The 19,434-nt window shown below is 43.9% G+C and overlaps 1 protein-coding gene across 1 annotated transcript in view; it reads left to right on the top strand.

Annotated features, from left to right (window-relative positions):
* LOC143924260 (carboxypeptidase O-like) overlaps positions 1-19,434 on the top strand; it is an 84,732-nt gene that overhangs the window by 15,051 nt on the left and 50,247 nt on the right. Inside the window, 3 exon segments of the mRNA XM_077448468.1 lie at positions 4,222-4,297; positions 5,332-5,456; positions 8,887-9,001. Of these exon segments, the coding sequence (XP_077304594.1) occupies positions 4,222-4,297; positions 5,332-5,456; positions 8,887-9,001 (316 nt within the window).

The following is a 19,434-nucleotide window of genomic DNA, read 5'->3' as shown; positions in this document are numbered from 1 at the left end:
TTTACCTGACCTTCATGTATATGGAAAAATATGCATGTAATATATGATATATATGTAATATATATATATTTGATTAAAGAAGAATTGGTTAGAGAAAATTCTATAAATGGTGAATTCATAGTTCATAGAATTTAAAACTCTTAATATATGCAATTTATACAGTTAAATGTAATCGCTCAAATAATTTTTCCCATTATGGATGTGAATGGGGCCTCATGTCTCAGATTTGCCTAAGGCCTCGCAAAGCCTAGACCCGCCTCTGGTGCCTGCCACTACGTATAAACAGCATGTGCGGATATGGCTTAGCCTCCAGTGGTGGCGTGCTGTCCACAACTCGCTCTAGGTTGTAAAGCCTGTGTAGGGTATCAAACAGGACCCGGAAATGATGGACCCTCTGGGGTTTTGTGTGGTATCTTTCTCTTTTTTCTGTTTTCTGGAATACTGATGAACATCTGATTTGTCTGGAGATCAATTTTGCAGATAGTTGAGAGGGAATCAAGGTCTGGCTTTTCATATGCTGATCAGATATGATTCCATTGGACCGATATTGGATGGTGTATGCTGCCAACAATTTTGATATTTCAAAGCATTTTTTTGTACCCAATTTTCCTGAATGGTGAAGGACACTGGGTGCTGAACTTTGTGCACTGAAGGACTTATTTGGCACATGTGAACTTTATTGAGTACATATGCACTTTTTTTAATGAATTAACTTTTTTTTATTAATTAACTTATTTAGTTTGTTATGGATGAACTTGCAATATAGTACACAATTTTTGCACTTTTTATAATTACAAGATTTTTTGATAAACTTTCAATGGGAGATCTATGTTTACGATTTTTTTTATACAAATTATATTTATTATTATCACATGGATGAACTTTGTGATGTGCTTTTTTATATCAAAAAAGTCATTTTATTTATTATGCCTTAAGCTTTTTCATAGTAACTGAAATGGATGATGTCACTCAGTGGCTCCATCCTACGCGTTTCAATGTCTGTCTTTATCGAGAGCCGCAACACGCTAATAATTACACCACAGCCACATATCTGCCTGCAGGATCTGTAGCAGCATGTTGAATCATAGAAGACAAAGATTTATTATACTACTTTACTGTAACCCCTCTAGTATAGGAAGACTAAATGTAATACTCTTTGGACCTATGGTTTTTATAAGGTTAATATCTTGCTGCCATCAGGTTCCTCTTAAACTTAGAGTTTAGACCTATTCAAACTGAAAACTCTGTACATAAACAAACATAAACAAACAAACAAGCCCACAAACTCCCCATCGCCGCAACGTGTACAGACACAAACACAGTCTGTTATGACTTTAATCCTATAACAGCAAAGGTAAGAAGCACACCTTTAGTCCAGGCTGAGGGCACAGATCCACAAACCAGTTCAACTTAACTGAGATTCCCCAAAAGCCCCGATGGGCAAACAGGGAGGGGGAATGACTATCATTGAAGTTCCTCCTGAAGATCCAGAAGATATTCTCATACACTCACCGCAAGGAATCCTCTTCAATTTTAATTTTCTGATCCTGCCAGTAAGTCTGTTTTTCAAAGAACAAGATCTCCAGCAATCTTTATCAGTTACATAGATGGGACAAACCATTTAAAACTGGCACGGGTGTTTACAATTATCAGCTTTTATATATTTATGGAAGACCTTTATCCAAAAAGGAAAACAACTGTATGCTGTAACTGCTTATAACATGTTAGCTGGAGCTTGGCTTCAATTAGTTAGTGTATCTGCTAGTATATCCAGCACTCCCCTCCCCCAAACTGATGCTGAATGCTGCTATTCAAAAGTGCTCCCTGTGCTCAGTCATCCAGAATAGGGGCATTGCAATGGTGGGCCATGCATTTCACACCTTCAGTCCTGCCTGAATTATTCCAGCAATATTTGGCTGTAACCTTAAAAAACTCAGCATGGAAAAAGAGGTGCCTGAAATATCTATTGTAGTGGGTGCCTCCCCCCTGCACATCCCACCATTGCCAGACACAGGCAGCAGTGTTGATATGGCATGAAAGGCTGGGAGAGACACACAGACTGTCAACAGCTGCGGGGGATTGCTCCCCCCTCCTTTTCCTCACTATGGCTTAAAAGAGGAGAGGGGGCGGATCAGGACTGCCACCCACTTTGCTTCCTACCGTGCGTCCTCATTGGCAGAAGGAGAGAGCCAATACTAGGACAGGACTTCAGCAGCAAAGCATGCTGGGACATGTAGACCTGGCCACCAGCAGCACCATAACTTTTATTTATGGGCAGACTGCAGCCCCCAGCATGCCAGGAGGGGGAGAGCAGGAAGGACATGAGGAGGCTGCCCTGAGGCAGGGTGGAGACCACGAGGCAAGGGAGAAGACCAGATGCAAGTGGAGTGTGCTGCTGCTTCACCATTAGCATGATCTTTTCCCAGCCAACAGTTCCACATTAGGACGCAGACCCATCGCCTCAGGCACCCCATTGGCTTGAACAGATTCCACTGGGTGTTCTAGTCACCAGTTAGCCAGTTGAGCAACCTGCAAGAATCTGTTGGAAACCTGCAAGACATATCTCCATTGGGCCTTCTGTTGCAGGATTGATGATCAGGATATTGCTGATCTTCTCAGAACAAAGGGCATACATGCAGACACTATTAAATAAGTTAAAAAGAGACCTTGTGCTACACTTACTCTTTACTGAGCAGTGACAGGTTCCTCCTGCTTACCAGAACTCCACAAGCAAACTTTGCATCACCTTAAACATACTTTATTCCACCCTGCTTGTCAGAACACCTAAAATTATCCACCAAAGACCTAGCTGAAGACTCAAGGCCTTCCTTTCTTCTGTGAGACTACAACATACCCCCCCCCCCCAACACACACACACACACACACACACACACACACAAGGGATTAAAGCCATTGGTGCTATGCAGGCCCATACTTTCACCCAGCTCTCTAATCTAATCTACTAAACAAGCGGGTTAAATTATTTGAGTTGAACTCAATACAGTGTTTAAAGAGGAAGTAAACCCTGATGGGTTTACTTCCTCTTTGATTCCCTGCAAAGGTAAAGCATAATGGACTACTATGCATCGCATAGTAGTCCATTATGTGTCACTTACCTGACACAGGAGCCAGCGAAGTCACCGCTGTTCCCTGTAGTTCCGAGCGTCCATCTTCTTGGTGGGTCTCGCTGCTCCAGCGCTGTGATTCGCCGGAGCAGTGATGACGTCACTCCCGGGCATGCACACGGGAGCCGACACTCGCGGCATATCACCGCGATCTGCAGCATGCCCAGTGCGCATGCGCCGTAGACAGCGGTGGCTGTCTTCAGGTAATTATCTCCTAAACCGTATAGGACCTACAGGTAAGCCTTAATCTAGGCTTACCTGTAGGTCAAAGTGGTTTGTAAGGGTTTACAACCACTTTAAAAGGTTCTTTGGAAATGTGGTGTCAGGGGATAGAAGGGAGTGGTCTGACATCAGATTAGTCATTCCTCTGCTCTCCTCCTCCAGGACCCATAGAACTCAATTTAAACAGAGTTGTTAGTTCTGTGCATGCAGGGCAAAGTAACAGTTTCACTTTAATCCCCCTTTCCCAACAGCACATGCTCATCTTTTCTTCACTACCCCATTGCTATGTTTAGGAAGTAAGAGCCAACCTGTGAAATGTAAAATATATATATATTTTTACAAGAACTAGTTAATTTGGTAATACTGTTTATGACTACCTAGTAGTAATACTGTTTATTGCTACTGACACTTTTTGTTTTTCGAGAATCCTTATTATATTTTATGAACTTTTTTTTTTTTTTTTATCTCCACTTTAATTATTTTAATCTCCAAATTAATTATTTTCTGCTCTCTTTCAAAGAAACCTACAGAACCATGCACATCATATTGGTCAAATGCTAGCCTGCTAGCCATGATTTAAGAAAAGGAAACCATGCATTCATTGTTGTGAATTAATTGTTATGTAAAAAACATACTATAAAACTACTTTAATGATTTTATAATGTAGACAATTCAACTAATCCATGAATAACTTAGTTTTCATCTGTAAGAAATAGTACGCTACAAATGGTAATGAAAACAACACATGCATTCAATTTACCTTTTTGTCTGGTAAAATAATATTATTTATATTCTGTCACTTAATTTTGTCACTGAATGACAAAATGCATGCCGCATTCAATCCATATTTTGATTAAAATACCATGTATTACAGGGATCAAGTACTTCGAATCATCCCACAGACAGAAAAGCATGCTAAGTATCTGCAAGAATTAACCAATAACTGGTCGGTAAGTAAATTTCATATTAGTTATAACTGGTTGCAGAAATAATCATATACATTTAAATTTTCATATTTCTGTAAGCAGGAAATTCTTATGCTGCGTACACATGATCAAACAATCCGGTGGAAAAGTCCGCCGGACAAACTTTTTTTACCCAAAAGTCCGGCAGACTTAGAAAGTAGTTTTGCACCAAAATTTGTCCGCCGGATATGGCTGTGTGTGTGCTAGTCCGCCGTACTTTTGAAATGAATGGACTTTTCTTGCATGGAGAAAAGTCCGTTCATTTTGAGCGCAGCTCCAGGTAGCCGGGACTAGCGAAGGAAGTCAATGTCGCCGCCTTTGGTGGCGAGATTGACACGTCGCTGGCCCTGTCACCTGGTATGGACTTAAAGGGGAAGCCCTACACCGAAAAAATGGCGTGGGGGTCCCCTCCTAGGTACATATCAGACCCTCATCCGAGCACGCTACCCGGCCGGTCAGGAAAGGGGGTGGGGACGAGTGAGCGCCCTCCCCTCCTGAGCCGTACCAGGCCGCGTGCCCTCAACACGGCGGACAAATTTTGAGTCAAAACTCCTTTCTAAGTCTGCTGGACTTTTGGGTAAAAAAAGTCAGCCGGAGCCCACACACGGGTGGATTGTTTGATTGTGTGTACGCGGCATAAGAATACTTAATCTTTTTCTCTTCTGATAGTCAGCCCCCAACTGAACTCACAAGTGCTCAGGACTCAAAACTTTCAGGTTCATTCAGAACCACAAGAAGGTCAGTGAACAAAAGTTTGCCATTCTGGAATAGTGGATGGAACTCAGTATATAAAGTATGACAATATATATGGAGGGGAGTGTCGAAATTTTCATTTTGTAAAACGGTTTAGTCACCCAAATAATTTCCACAAACAGAGATAGATCATGGGTAAAAAAAAAAAAACTAGATAAATTAGATGCACTGTACTGATTAATTATTATTTTTTCAACATAACCATAAATGTCAATTTAGCCAAAATGCTGACTAATCTATGGCATGTTTATTTCTTCTCTCTCCAGCTGGATTTGTGGAGGCCAAACATCCCCGAAGGAATACATGCTGGAAGAGAGGTTCATGTCCATATTCCATCTTCTCATGTTAATGAAATGAAAAATGTACTTCTCCAGTATGACATCCCATATAGGTATGTTATTGTATTTAAAATACGTTTGGAGAATAGAGAAATAAGTCTGCATGTATGCAGGTGGAGATCTTTCTCAGAACAAGTTATAAAATAGCAGTCCAATCTCAAACCTGTTGCACTGTTGCTGAAACCAACCACGATCCTAATTACAGTTAATTTGAAAGTGAAAAATATGCATAATAAAATATCTTGTTTTTGGACTGAACAGCGTTTTTCTCTTCTCTTTCTGATCTTTGTTATACTCTTATAACAATAAAGAATGAGGACTGTAAGATAGCAGCAAGAGATGCCATAGGATCTTTCAATACAAATTCAATCTTTGTATGTTCTAGAAATATTTTTTGTTATTTTACATGTACTAGGTTGACCTTAATCTTTACTGTTCATTTTACACTATATACTGTATTGTTTATGTACCTATACCCATGTATTTATTTAAAGTCCAACTCCAAGAATTAGAAAAAATAATCTGCCCTTGCAGTTTGGCTTCCCTGCACCATGGAGGTTAAATGTTTATAATGTCTAGGAGTAGAAGAACACTTAAGATTACATACCCCTATTGTATCCTGCATTGTACATGGTGGGGGTAAGCATATGAGGCTATGGGGGGACCAGTCCTACTAGTGAAGGGACCCTTAATCTAAAACCCCTGGACATAACAAGCATGTAAGAGGTTGTAAAGGCAGAAGGTTTTTATCTTAATGCATTCTATACTTAAAGCCAACCTTCAGTAATTTTTTACACTTTCCATCTATTAAATCTTCTGCCCTTGTTGTTTTAACTTCGTATAGTAAAACATTTTTATCTGCCAGTAAATACCTTATACAGCCCACTTCCTGTTTTTGTCTGGTAAAAAGCCTAGTCTTACGACATCAAGCAGAGCTCTTTATCTCACTCTTGTGAGAGTTTGACCAGAGATGCCTCTGTGTATCTGTGTAAATCCAGGAAGTAAACAGCCAGCTGCTTCAGCTGCCCACAGTTAAAATGGCTGCAGCCAAACTTAGTGGAGGGAGATTTCTGCAGCATATTTGGCAAGTACAGAATCACAGTATATACAAAATAATATGCAAGTGGTTGTAGGAAAGCTTCAGAATGGCAAAGATGTTTTTAGTACAAATGATGTGAGCAGGCTGCAGTTCCTCTTTAAGATGAAAGGCCTTCTGTGTGCAGCAGCCCCACTCAGCCCTAATACTTACCTGAGCCCCCTCTCAATCCAACAATGATGCACGAATGACTAGGTTGCTGGGACTCTCCCTCCTGATTGGCTGAGACAGCAGTGAAGCGCCATTGGCTCCTGCTGCTGTCAATCAAAGTCAGTGAGCCAATAAGGTGAGAAAGAGAGGGTGGGGCAGGATGGAGGGACACACAGAGCTGCAGCTCAGCTCAGGTGCCCCCATAGCAATCTGCTTGTTGTGGGAGCACTCTACAGGAGGGAGGGGTCATGAGCACCGAGGAGAGACCCAAGAAGAAGAGGATCTGGGCTGCTGTGTGCAAAACTATTGCACAGAGCAGGTAAGTATAACATGATTGTTATTTTTAACTAAAAAAAATAATTTTTGAGACTTTAGTATCACATTAACCCTTGCAGTGTGGGAAATACTGTAAAGCTAGATTTTTTTCTAATTCCTGGTGTTGGGCTTTAAACTTCATAATTTTATTTTATTTTTTACAATAAAATAGAATCTTACCTGATATGAAAACACATCCATCTATATGTGTAACTTTTCCTCATTTTGGTTGTAATTCACAACCATACTCATAGCAATAGCTTTTAAAATACACTGCTTAGAAACAATGGTCATACATACTCAGGCAAAGGAGGGGTTTACTGACCACGACCATACTGTTAGTGACACTTCACAGGACATACCCTCGTGGTTAAGAGAGGCCGGAGTCAAGGAAAGACTTTATAAACTTAACACAAATAAATCACCAGGACCAGATGGCTTACACCTGAGAGTGCCCAGAGAACTCAGTCAGGTTATAGCCAGACCATTGTTCCTAATCTTTGCGGACAGCATACTGACAGGATTGGTACCAGCTGATTGTAGAAAAGCCAATGTAGTACCAATATTCAAAAAAGGACAGAGACGAATCCCCGAAAATATTTGGAGGGGATAATAAGGGATTATATCCAAAAATTTTACGAAAGGTTGTTCCCGCCAGACCAATCTGGTAACATTCTACAAGGAAGTGAGTTGCCATCTAGATAGCGGGAGGCCTGTGGACTTAGTGTATTTGAATTTTGCAAAAGCATTTGATACAGTTCCCCATAAACACTTAATTTACAAACTGAGATCTGCAGGTAAGGACCATAAGGATTGTGTGTGGGTAAAAAAATGGTTACAGGGACGTATCCAAAGGGTGGTGATAAATAACATGTACTCAGACTGGTCAGGAGTGGCGAGGGGGGTACCCCAAGGTTCTGTCTTGGGCCAAATTTCTTTAAATGTATTCATAAATGATATAGAGGATTGGATAAATAGCTCAGTCTCAGTATTTGGATGACACAAAGATAAGAAGGGCAATAACTTCACATCAGGATATACAGATTTTACAGGATGACCTGAACAGCATACTGAAGTGGGCAGACAAATGGCAAATGAGGTCTAATGTGGAGAAATGTAAAGTAATGCACTTGGGGGCAAAAAACATAAATGCAAACTGCTCACTAGGGGGAGAACCTCTGGGGGAATCAAGGATGGAGAAGGATCTGGGGGTCCTAGTTAATTAATTAGACAGATTGAGCAATAGCATGCAATTTCAAGCAGCAGCTACCAAAGCCGCAAGAATATTAGCATGCATAAAAAAGGGATATACTCCAGGGATAAAACTATAATCCTGCCACTTTATACAACTTTGGTAAGGCCATATCTGGAGTATTCTGTCCAGTTCTGGTCACCAGTCCTCAGAAGGGATGTGCTGGAGCTGGAGAGAGTCCAAAGAAGTGCAACAAACCTAATAAGGGGACTGGAAGACCTCAATTTATGAGGAACGAAGGCAAACACTACATTTATTCTCGCTGGACAAGCAACGCTTGAGAGGGGACATGATATTGATCTACAAATACCTCAATGTGGATCCCAACATAGGAAACAGCTATTCAGTCTCAGGGAGTGTATGAGGACATGGGGCCACACAATGAGACTGGAGGAGACGCAGTTTAACCTTAAACTGAGCAGAGGGTTTTTCACTGTCAGGGCAATAAGGATGTGGGACATTCTTCCACAATTGGTGGTGGTTGTGGGGAGTATGGATATTTTTAAAAGCCTCTTAGATTTGCATGTTAAAGAACACAACATACAGGGATATAGGAAATAATTATAGACACTGACACATGTATACCAACACAGGTTGAACTGGATGGATTATTGTCCTTTTTCAGCCTTACCTACTATGTAACATAAATATGGTTCTTTTTCTATTGTAGTGTACTAATTGAGGATTTACAACAAAACATAAACATGAACACGGTCCATAATAAAAATCTGAAGGCTGTGTCTTTGAACACTTATGACTATACTCAGTATCACCCAATGGATGAGGTAAGAATTAAAATGTAATTAACGTGGAACCTTAACGATATCAACTTGATAAAATCAATGTTCTTAAACAAGAAACTTCTACATTAATAATTATGCTACCAAAATTAGTGTGCACTGTAAATTCCAGGATTGTTCATGTTTTCTCTTGCCCTAGGCTGCCATTTTGCTGAAGCCCAGAGCCATTGAACAGCAGTAAATCCTTAGGCTGCCAGCAGATTGGCCTCTACAAATATGGCACAGTGCCTAAAATAGTGAGCAAATAAGCATGTACAGAGCAGGGTGAGACTGGATTTTAAACAGAATAGTCACTTATTTGTAATGTTTTGCATAGCTATACCTGCAAAAGGTTGGCCTGACGTGATCTAACAGGACTTAATTTTCTGACTGAAGTTCCATTTTAACCTCTTAGTGCTGACGCCTCCTGGTCCTCTAAGAGGTTTATGTTGAGATCAGGGCTCTGTGGAGGACAAACCATCACTTCCAGAACACCTTGTACTTCTTTAGACTGAAAATAGTTCTTACGGACATTCATTGGCTGTATGTTTTGATCCAATGTCTAGCTGCAGAATACATTTGGGGCCAATCACATGCCTCCCTGTTGGTATGGCATGATGGATAAGCATCTGCCTGTAGTTTTCAGCAGGGAAGACACCATTGATCCTGATCAAATCTCCAACTCCATTTGCAGAAATTCAGCTCCAAATCTGCAAGGAACCTCCACCATAATTCACTGTTGCCTGGAGACTCTCATTATTGTACCGCTCTCCAGCCCTTTGGCAAACAAACTGCCTCCTGCTACAGCCAAATATTTTTACTCATCAGTCAAGAGCACCTGCTGACATTTTTCTGCACCCCAGCGCCTATGTTTTTGTGCATAGTTGAGTCACTTAGCCTTGTTGCCACTTATGGCCAGGCTCCTCTGGACAGAAGATGGATGTACTTGGGTCTCACTGGTTTCTGCCAGTTCTGTGGTGATGGCACCGCTGGACATCTTCTGATGTTGAAGGGAAGTAAGCATGATGTTTCTTTCATCTGCTGCATTAAATTTCCTTGGCTGCAACCACTTTGTCTACGGTCCTCAATGTTGCCTGTTTCTGTGGCCCCCTGTCTGATTTGAAATCTTTGCCTGGGAGAGACCTTGCTGATGCAGCATAACTACCTTGTGTCTTGTTGCTGTTCTCAGTCTTACCATGGTGTATGACCTGAGACATGAAACTTTCTTCCACAACCTCACCTTAGCAGCAGAGTTTGGCTGTACCTCACCCAGTTTTAAACCTCTTAAACAGCTACACAGTTGTTTTTGTCTCAGTTAATGACTGTGTTTCATCCTACTTATGAAATTGATGATCATTAGCACCTGCTTGATATAGTTGGTTACGCATACACCTGATTTTAATACTACAAAATCCATAACTTTGTGCAAGAGTACAAAGTGTTCAAGTGTAAGAATTGATGTTGGTTTTAAGCCAAAGGGTGGTTGCACCAAATATTGATTTGATTTGATTTAGATTTTTCTTCTGTTAGCTCACTTTGCATTTTAAAAATTGATAAAAATAAACAATTAAGATATATATTTTTTAAATCATTCTTACGTTACAGCAAAGCATTCCTACTTTACAGCAATGTCTTCACACCTACCTAAAGCTTTTGCACAGTACTGTATATTTAACCACTTCAATACAGGGCACTTAAACACCTTCCCGCCCAGACCAATTTTCAGCTTTCAGTACTCTCACACTTTGAATGACAATTACTCTTTCAAGCTACACTGTATCCAAACAAAATTTGTATCATTTTTTTCTTACAATTATAGTTTTCTTTTGATACTATTTAATCACCGCTGAGTTTTTTATTTTTTGCGATATAAGCGGAAAAAGAGCGAAAATTTTGAAAAAAAAACACTTTTTTTCCGTTTCTATTGTAAAATTTTGCAAATAAGTAATTTTTATTCATAAATTTGGGTCAAAATTTATACTGCTACATATCTTTGGTAAAAATAACCCAAATTAGTGGATATTATTTTGTCTGTGTGAAAGTTATAGAGTCTACAATTTAGGGTGCAAATCACTGAAAATTGATCACATCTGATCACACCTGATGTACTGGTGGCCTATCTCATTTCTTGAGACACTAACAATCAAGGAAAGTACAAATACCCCCCAAATGACCCCTTTTTGGAAAGTAGACAGTCCAATGTATTTAGTAAGAGGCATGGTGAGTTTTTTGAAGTTGTAATTTTTCCCACAATTCTTTGCAAAATTAAGACTTTTTTTTTTTTTTTTTTTTTTTTTACACAAACTTATTGTATTGACAGGTTATTTCTTGAACACAGCATGCGCATACTTGCAACAACACCCAAAAATACAATCTGCTACTCCTCCTGAGTATGGCGATACCACATGTATGAGACTTTTACACAGCCTGGCCACATACAGAGGCCTAATATCCAAGTAGCACCTCCAGGCATTCTAGGAGCAAAATTACACATATAATTTCATGATGACCTAGCTCAGTTTTGAAGGCCCTGGAGCACCAGGACAATGGAAACGCCCACAAAATGAGCCCATTTTGGAAAGCAAACACCCCAACATATAACCAAGAGGCATAATGAGTCTTTTTAACGGTTCATTTTTTTCCAGAAGTTTTCAGAAAACATGGGAAAAAAATGAAAATGCATTTTTTTTACACAAAGTTGTCCATTTATAAGATATTTCCAACACATAGCATGTACATAGCAAAAATGACACCCCAAAATACATTCTGCTACTCCTCCTGAGTATGGCGATACCACATGTGTGAGACTTTTACACAGCCTGGCCATATACAGAGGCCTAACATCCAAGTAGCACCTCCAGGCATTCTAGGAGTAAAATTACACATATAATTTCATGATGACCAAGCTCAGTTTTGAAGGCCCTGGAGCACCAGGACAATGGAAACGCCCACAAAATGACCCCATTTTGGAAAGCAAACACCCCAACGTATAATCTATGAGGCATAATGAGTCTTTTTAACGGTTCATTTTTTTCCAGAAGTTTTCAGAAAACGTGGGAAAAAAATGAAAATGCATTTTTTTTACACAAAGTTGTCCATTTATAAGATATTTCCAACACATAGCATGTACATAGCAAAAAGATTCAGATGATACTGATGCCGGTGCTAATGGCGGTGGCTGTGCTGATGGCGGTGGCTGTGCTGATGGCGGTAACGGTGGTGGTGCTGATGGCGGTGGCTGTGCTGATAGCGGTACCGATGGGGGTGCTGATGGCGGGCTGCGACAGGTCCTGCTGGCCTGCGACAGGTCCTGCTGGCCTGCGACAGGTCCTGATGGGCTGCGACAGGTTCTGATGGGCTTGCGACAGGTTCTGATGGGCTTACGACAGGTTCTGATGGGCTTGCGACAGGTGGGCTGTGACAGGTGGGCTGTGACATGTCCTGATGGGCTTTGACAGGTGGGCTGTGACAGGTGGGCTGTGACAGGTCCTGATGGGCTGTGACAGGTGGGCTGTGACAGGTCCTCTTTTATTGGGGATTTTGATTATTGAGCACAGTATCATAAAATGGAAATGTTCTAACTCACAGATCTCTCCTTCTCTCTCCTCACGATCGGTGTGAGGAGAGAGAAGGAGAGATCCCTGGATACTGCCTGTTGTGTTTACACTTGTGACCGGCTGTGATTGGACACAGCCGATCACGTGGGTAAACAGCCATTTCATTGGCTGTTTACCCAGATCGGGATGGGGATATGTCCAAGGGACATATACCATCTCCGATCGGCGTACTGTTCACTCCCGGCGGCGCGCATTGTGCGCGGCCGGGTTTGTTTTGACATGTGACCGGCTGTTATTGGATACAGCCGATCACAGGGTAAACAGCCAATTTCATTGGCTGTTTACCCTGATCGGGGAAGCGCTGTGTCCGAGGGACAAGCGTCATCCCCGATCGCCGTGGTGCGCGCCCCCGTGGGCGCGCGATTCCACTGTATCCTACAGGACGTCATATGACGTGATGTTAGGATAACGAAACCACCTTGCCGCCGTCAATTTGTAATAGGGCGGGCGGCAAGTGGTTAAAATGTTAACATAATTAATTAAAAGAAGTGTGAGGTTTTATAAAAAGAAACATTTATACTCAGCTTCGGTGCTGTATCTGTCCCTTGCAGCTTCTAAGACTGAGAACTGAGTTTTCAGTCTCTACTGAACAGAGAGCTGGCTAATCTCATTGGAGTGCCGGGCTTTGCAGGGGGTAGGAGCACCTTGTTCAGTCTCCCAGCAGCTAGCTGAAAGGCTGACCCAGCTGCAGGTTCAGGCATCTGGGTGGATCCTGTCTGTAAAGTCGAAAACTTTCCCAAGCGACTGGACCGGCTGAGTGACATCAGCTAACAGCAGGCTTTAGCCCACTGTTGGCTAAAAACAGGTACAGGAGTGCAAAACCAACTGCACTCCTGTGATCCCCAGGGAAAGTACAGCCAAAATAGCTTTAAAGCGGGAGTCCACCGGGACTCCGCATTTTTTTTTTTTTTAAAAGCCAGCAGCTACAAATACTGCAGCTGCTGACTTTTAAAATAGTGACACTTACCTGTCCAGCGTGCCCGCGATGTCGGCACCCGAAGCCGATCTGTAGATCGATTCTCGGGTGCTGCCGCCGCCATCTTGGGTATGGGAATCAGGAAATGGAGCCTTTCGGCTTCATTTCCCGGTTCCCTACTGCGCATGCGCGAGCCGCGCTGCGCAATAAGGACGGTCCCCGCTGCCTCTGGGATCTGTGTGTTTTCCCAGCAGGCAGTGGGGCACTTGCGGAAAGGGGCGGGCACTTGCGGAAAGGGGCGTAATCTACGCTCCTTTCCGCAGAGAGCTATCCCGGAAGTGGGTGCATTTACCTGGATTATCCAGGTAACTGCACCCCCCTCCCCCCTGAAAGGTGCCAATTGTGGCGCCGGAGGGGGGGAGGATTCCGATGAGCGGAAGGTCCATTTTAGGGTGGACCTCCGCTTTAACTATATTCTTTGACTATATCCCTTAAGAGATTTGGTATCTTTTACATATATAGTATCTCACAAAAGTGAGTACACCCCTCTCATTTTTGTAAACATTTTATTATATCTTTTCATGTGATAACACTGAAGAAATTACACGTTGCTACAATTTAAAGTAGTGAGTGCACAGCTTGTATAGCAGTGTACATTTGCTGTCCCCTCAAAATAACTCAACGCACAGCAATTAATGTCTAAACCACTGGCAACAAAAGTGAGTACACCCCTAAGTGAAAATGTCAAAATTGGCCCCAAAGGATCAATATTTTGTGTGGCCACTAGTGTTGAGCGAACCCGAACTGTAAAGTTTGGGTTCGTACCGAACATTTGGCTTTTTGGGTCCCAAACCCGAACCCAAACAATTAACTGTATGGTCGGGTTCGGTGTTCGGCAACGTAATGGCGAATTTTAAAAAGCCCTGCAGCAGCCAATCAAAAACTTTTTAGGGCAAAAACTATTTTTGGAATAGCATTTTCTCCATTTCTGTAGCTCTAAGATACACGTTTACATACTCTGGGTGTATTCTGCTATTGCAAAAACACCCATTTAGTGCAAAAAAAAAAAGCTTTGCAGTGTTTTCTGCATATGTGGAGGTGTGTGCTACACAATTTATATATTTTTCTTCCATTGTGCTATTCCCAAAATTTTTTTTAGGGCAAAAACTATTTTTTGAAATAGCATTTTCGTCATTTCTGCAGCTCTAAGATACACGTTTACAACTGCTGCTGCTTTCGCAATTGTGCAGACCGACAAGGAAGGCAGGGGTGAAGACTGGGTGGAAGATGATGTGGAGGACGATGAGGTCCTGGACCCCACATGGAATCATTGTCATGCAGGTGACCAGTGTAGTTCGGAGGAAGAGGCGGTGGTCGCACAGAGCCACCAGCACAGCAGAAGAGGGAGCAGGGTGCAAAAGCGGAGCGTCCATCCCCTAGACAGTAGGCCTGCTACTGCCCAACACAGCAAGGAACCGAGCAGACCAAAGCCAGGTCCAAGGAGTTCCCTAGCGTGGCAGTTCTTCAAACAATGTGCTGATGACAAGACACAAGTGGTTTGCACGCTGTGCAATCAGAGCCTGAAGCGAGGCATAATCGTTCTCAACCTGAGCACAACCTGCATGACCAGGCATCTAAGTGCAAAGCATGAGCTGCAGTGGAGTAGACACCTCAAAAACAAAGAAAGGTCTCTGGCTCCTCCTGCTTCCTCTTCTGCTGCAGTCTCTGCCTTTTCATCCATCTCTGTAGTGACAGTGGCACTTGAGGATCTGCCAGCAACACTACCACCTGGGTCACCAACCATCTACACAATGTCCCATGGAAGCGTTCAGCTCTCTATCTCCCAAACATTGGCGTGGAAAAGGAAGTACCCCCCTAACCACCCGAGATTCCTGGCCCTGAATGCCAGCATTTCAAAATTCCTCGCCTTTGAAATGCTGTCATTCTGTCTGGTGGAGACACAGAGTTTTAAAAGCCTGATGGCATTGGCTGTCCCACAGTACGTCGTCCCCAGCCACCACTACATTTCCAGGTGAGCCATCCCTTCCCTGCACAACCAAGTGGGGGACAAAATCAGGTGTGCACTGCGCAATGCCATCTGTGGCTAGGTTCACCTAACTAGGGATGTGTGGACCAGTAAGCACGATCATGGACGTTATATCTCCCTAACACACTGGCTAAATGCAGTGGCGGTTGGGCCTGAGGCGGATAGCAGTTTGGCTCATCTCCTTCCACCATGAGGATTGCAAGGCACTTCAGTTTGCTTCCTGTTGCCAACTCCTCCTACTCCGCTTCCTCATCCTCTACCGTCTCCTCATCCAGTCAGCGTAACACCTTCACCATCAACTTCAGCACAGCCAGGGGTAAACAACAGCAGGCAGTTTTAAAACTTTCCTGTTTGGAGAAAAAACCCCACACCGCGCAGGGGTTGTGGAGGGACATGGAACAACAAACCGATGAGTGGTTGGTGGCAGTGAGCCTCAAGACTGGCCTGGTGGTGTGCAATAATGGGCGAAATCTCATAGCAGCTCTGGGCCTAGCCGGTTTGATGCACATCCCTTGCCTGGCGCATGTGCTGAACTTGGTGGTCCATTGGTTCCTTAAAAATTACACCCATATGCCAGAGCTGCTGCAGAAAGTGCGGGCCGTCTGTGCGCACTTTCGGCGTTCTCACCCTGCTGCTGCTCACCTGTCAGCGCTGCAGCGTAACTTTGGCCTTCCTGCTCACCGCCTCATATGTGACGTGCCCACAAGGTGGAACTCCACCTTGCACAGGCTGGCCAGACTGTGCGATCAGCAGCAGGCGATAGTGGAGTTTCAGCTGCAGCACGCACGCGTGAGTCGCTCTGCGGAACAGCACCACTTCACCACCAATAACTGGGCCTCCATGCGATACCTGTGTGCCTTGTTACACTGTTTTGAGTACTCCACCAACATAGCCAGTGCCGATAACGCCGTTCTCAGCGTTACTATCCCAGTTCTATGCCTCCTTGAAAAAACACTTTGGGCGATGATAGAAGAGGATGTGGCACAGGAGGAGGAGGAAGAGGGATCATTTGCAAGGCTTTCAGGACAGTCATTCACAAGTGGCTATGAGGGTGGGTTCCTTCACCAACAAATGCCAGGTACACAATTGTCCAGCAGCAAGGGCACAGTTCTGGAGGATGACGAGGTGGAGGATGAGGAGGAGGAGATGGAGGAGGAGGAACCATGTTCACAGCAGGGTGGCACCCAGACCAGCTCATGGCCATCACTAGTGCGTGGCTGGGGGGATACAGAGGACACAGACGATACATCTCCCACAGAGGATAGCTTTTCGTTGCCTCTGGGCAGTCTGGCACACATGAGCGATTACATGCTGCAGTGTCTCCACAACGACCGCCGAGTTGCCCACATTCTAACTGGTGCTGATTACTGGGTGGCCACCCTGATGGATCCCCGTTACAAGGACAACGTACTGTCCTTAATTCCCTCACTGGAACATGATACTAAGATGCGCGAGTACAAGCGCACGCTGGTAGACAGCGGGGGTACGGTGGAAGCACAAGGCGAAGGCAGAGGAGGAGGAAGAGGTCGCCAACGCAGCCGTTGCACTGCCAGCACCTCAGAAGGCAGGGTTAGCATGGTCGAAATGTGGAAAAGCTTTGTCAGCATGCCACAAGAACCAGCACCACCAGCTGAGATGGAACGTCTTAGCAGGAGGCAGCATTTCACCAACATGGTAGAGCAGTATGTGTGCACACGCTTACACATACTGAATGATGGGTCTGCCCCACTTCTGGGTCTCCAAATTGGGCACATAGCAGATGTGAGCTTGCCCTTTACGCCTTGGAGGTGCTGGCCTGCCCTGAACGTGTATTTAGCACGGTAGGGGGCGTTATCACAGACAAGCGCAGCCGCTTGTCCAGAGCCAATGTGGACAAGCTCACGTTTATTAAAATGAACCAGGCATGGATCGCACAGGACTTGTCCGTACCATGTGAGGAATAGACATGTATACCGGTGTTCTGACAAAAACTGTCTGGCCATCGGATAGTGTCCGGCCCGAGGACAAGGAGATTCCGAAAATCTCGGAAGATGAACGGTGCCTGGCCCGTGAGTGCAGGTTCAAGCCCCACCATCCATGTGGACATACGGTAGCACATAGTAACAGGGCCCCTCACAGGCTCGCTTCACTCTCCACACTTCGCTCGCCACGCTTTGGGCACGGCCTCGCTTCGCTCGGCTTGAACCTCGGATGGTGTGGCTTGAACCTAGACTCACCGCGCAGTGCCGTTCGTCTTCGGAGATTTTAGAAATCCCCTTATTCTACATACTGAGCAAACACAGTACAGGACGGACACTATCCGACGGGGGACAGAATTCGACACATCACCGGCCTTACCCAGCCATTGTTGTATTTTTGAACCAGTGTTGGCTACCTCGTCCTCCTCCACCGCCGATTACACCTACACCACCACCTCAACCTCCTACTCCATATGGACCTCATCCTCCTAGGTCAAGATTATAATTTTTTATTTTTTTTATTTCAAAGTATTTTATTTTCCTACTAGCTTATCCATTAAATTGAATAATTCTTTTCCAGAAAGGGCGTATTCTGGGGCATTCCTACCATATGTGTGGCATCGTGCCGTTGAGTTTCTGAGGTTCTTAATCACTTCCTGTACCTCTTCTTCTGAGAAGGGGGCCTCCAGCATATATATATATATATATATATATATATATATATATTTTTTTTTTTTTTATGTTATTTTAGGTTATTTCCCTATCCCCATTTGTTTGCAGAGCACTTGCCATGTTCTTAACAACACTTTTAGTCCTCAAAAGTTTGGGTCCCCATTGGCTTTAATGGGGTTCGGGGTCAAGTTCGGGTCAAGTTCGGTCCCGAACCCGAACTTTTTTCCGAAGTTCGACTGAACCCGTCGAACCCGAACATTCAGGTGTCCGCTCAACTCTAATGGCCACCATTATTTTCCAGGACTGCCTCTTGGGCATGGAGTTTACCAGAGCTTCACAGGTTGCCACTGGAGTCTTCTTTCACTCCTCCATGACGACATCACAGAGCTGGTGGATGTTAGAGATCTTGCGCTGCTCCACCTTCCGTTTGAGGATGCCCTACAAATGCTCAATAGGGTTTAGGTCTATAGACATGCTTGGCCAGTCCATAAACTTTACCCTGAGATTCTTTAGCAAGGCAGTGGTCATCTTGGAGGTGTGTTTGGGGTCATTATCATGTTGGAATATTGCCCTGCGGTCCAGTCTCTGAATGGAGGGGATCATGCTCTGCTTCAGTATGTCACAGTACATGCTGGCATTCATGGTTCCCTCAATGAACTGTAGCTCCCCAGTGCAGCACTCATGCAGCCCCAGACCATGACATTCCCATCACCATGCTTGACTGTAGGCAAGACACATTTGTCTATGTACTCCTCACCTGGTTGCCGCCTCACATGCTTGACACCATCTGAACCAAATAATCCAAGTCCTTAGTCTGCTTGTCTTCAACAAACTGTTTGTGGGGTTTCTTGTGCATCATCCTTAGAAGAGGATTCCTTCTCGAATGACAGCCATGCAGACCAATTTGATGTATTGTGCAGCATAAGGTCTGAGCACTGACAGGTTGACCCCCCACCCCTTCAACCTCTGCAGCAATTCTGGCAGCATGCATACGTCTATTTTCCTAAGACAACCTCTGGATATTATGCTGGGCACGTGCACTCAACTTCTTTGGCCGACCATGGCGAGGCCTGTTCTGAGTGGAACCTGTCTTGTTAAACCACTGTATGGTCTTGGCCACCATGCTGCAGTTCAGTTTCAGAGTCTTGGCAATCTTCTTATAGCCTAGGCCATCTTTATGTAGAGCAACAATTATTTTTTTCAGATCCTCAGAAAGTTTTTGGCATGAG

The sequence above is a fragment of the Lithobates pipiens genome, unplaced genomic scaffold, assembly GCF_037356315.1.
Source record: "Lithobates pipiens isolate NorthernLeopardFrog02 unplaced genomic scaffold, aLitPip1_a1.2 Scaffold_22, whole genome shotgun sequence".
Lineage (NCBI taxonomy): Eukaryota > Metazoa > Chordata > Amphibia > Anura > Ranidae > Lithobates > Lithobates pipiens.
The sequence above is the reverse complement of the archived record's forward strand: the minus strand, read 5'-3'. Positions and strand labels throughout refer to the sequence as shown.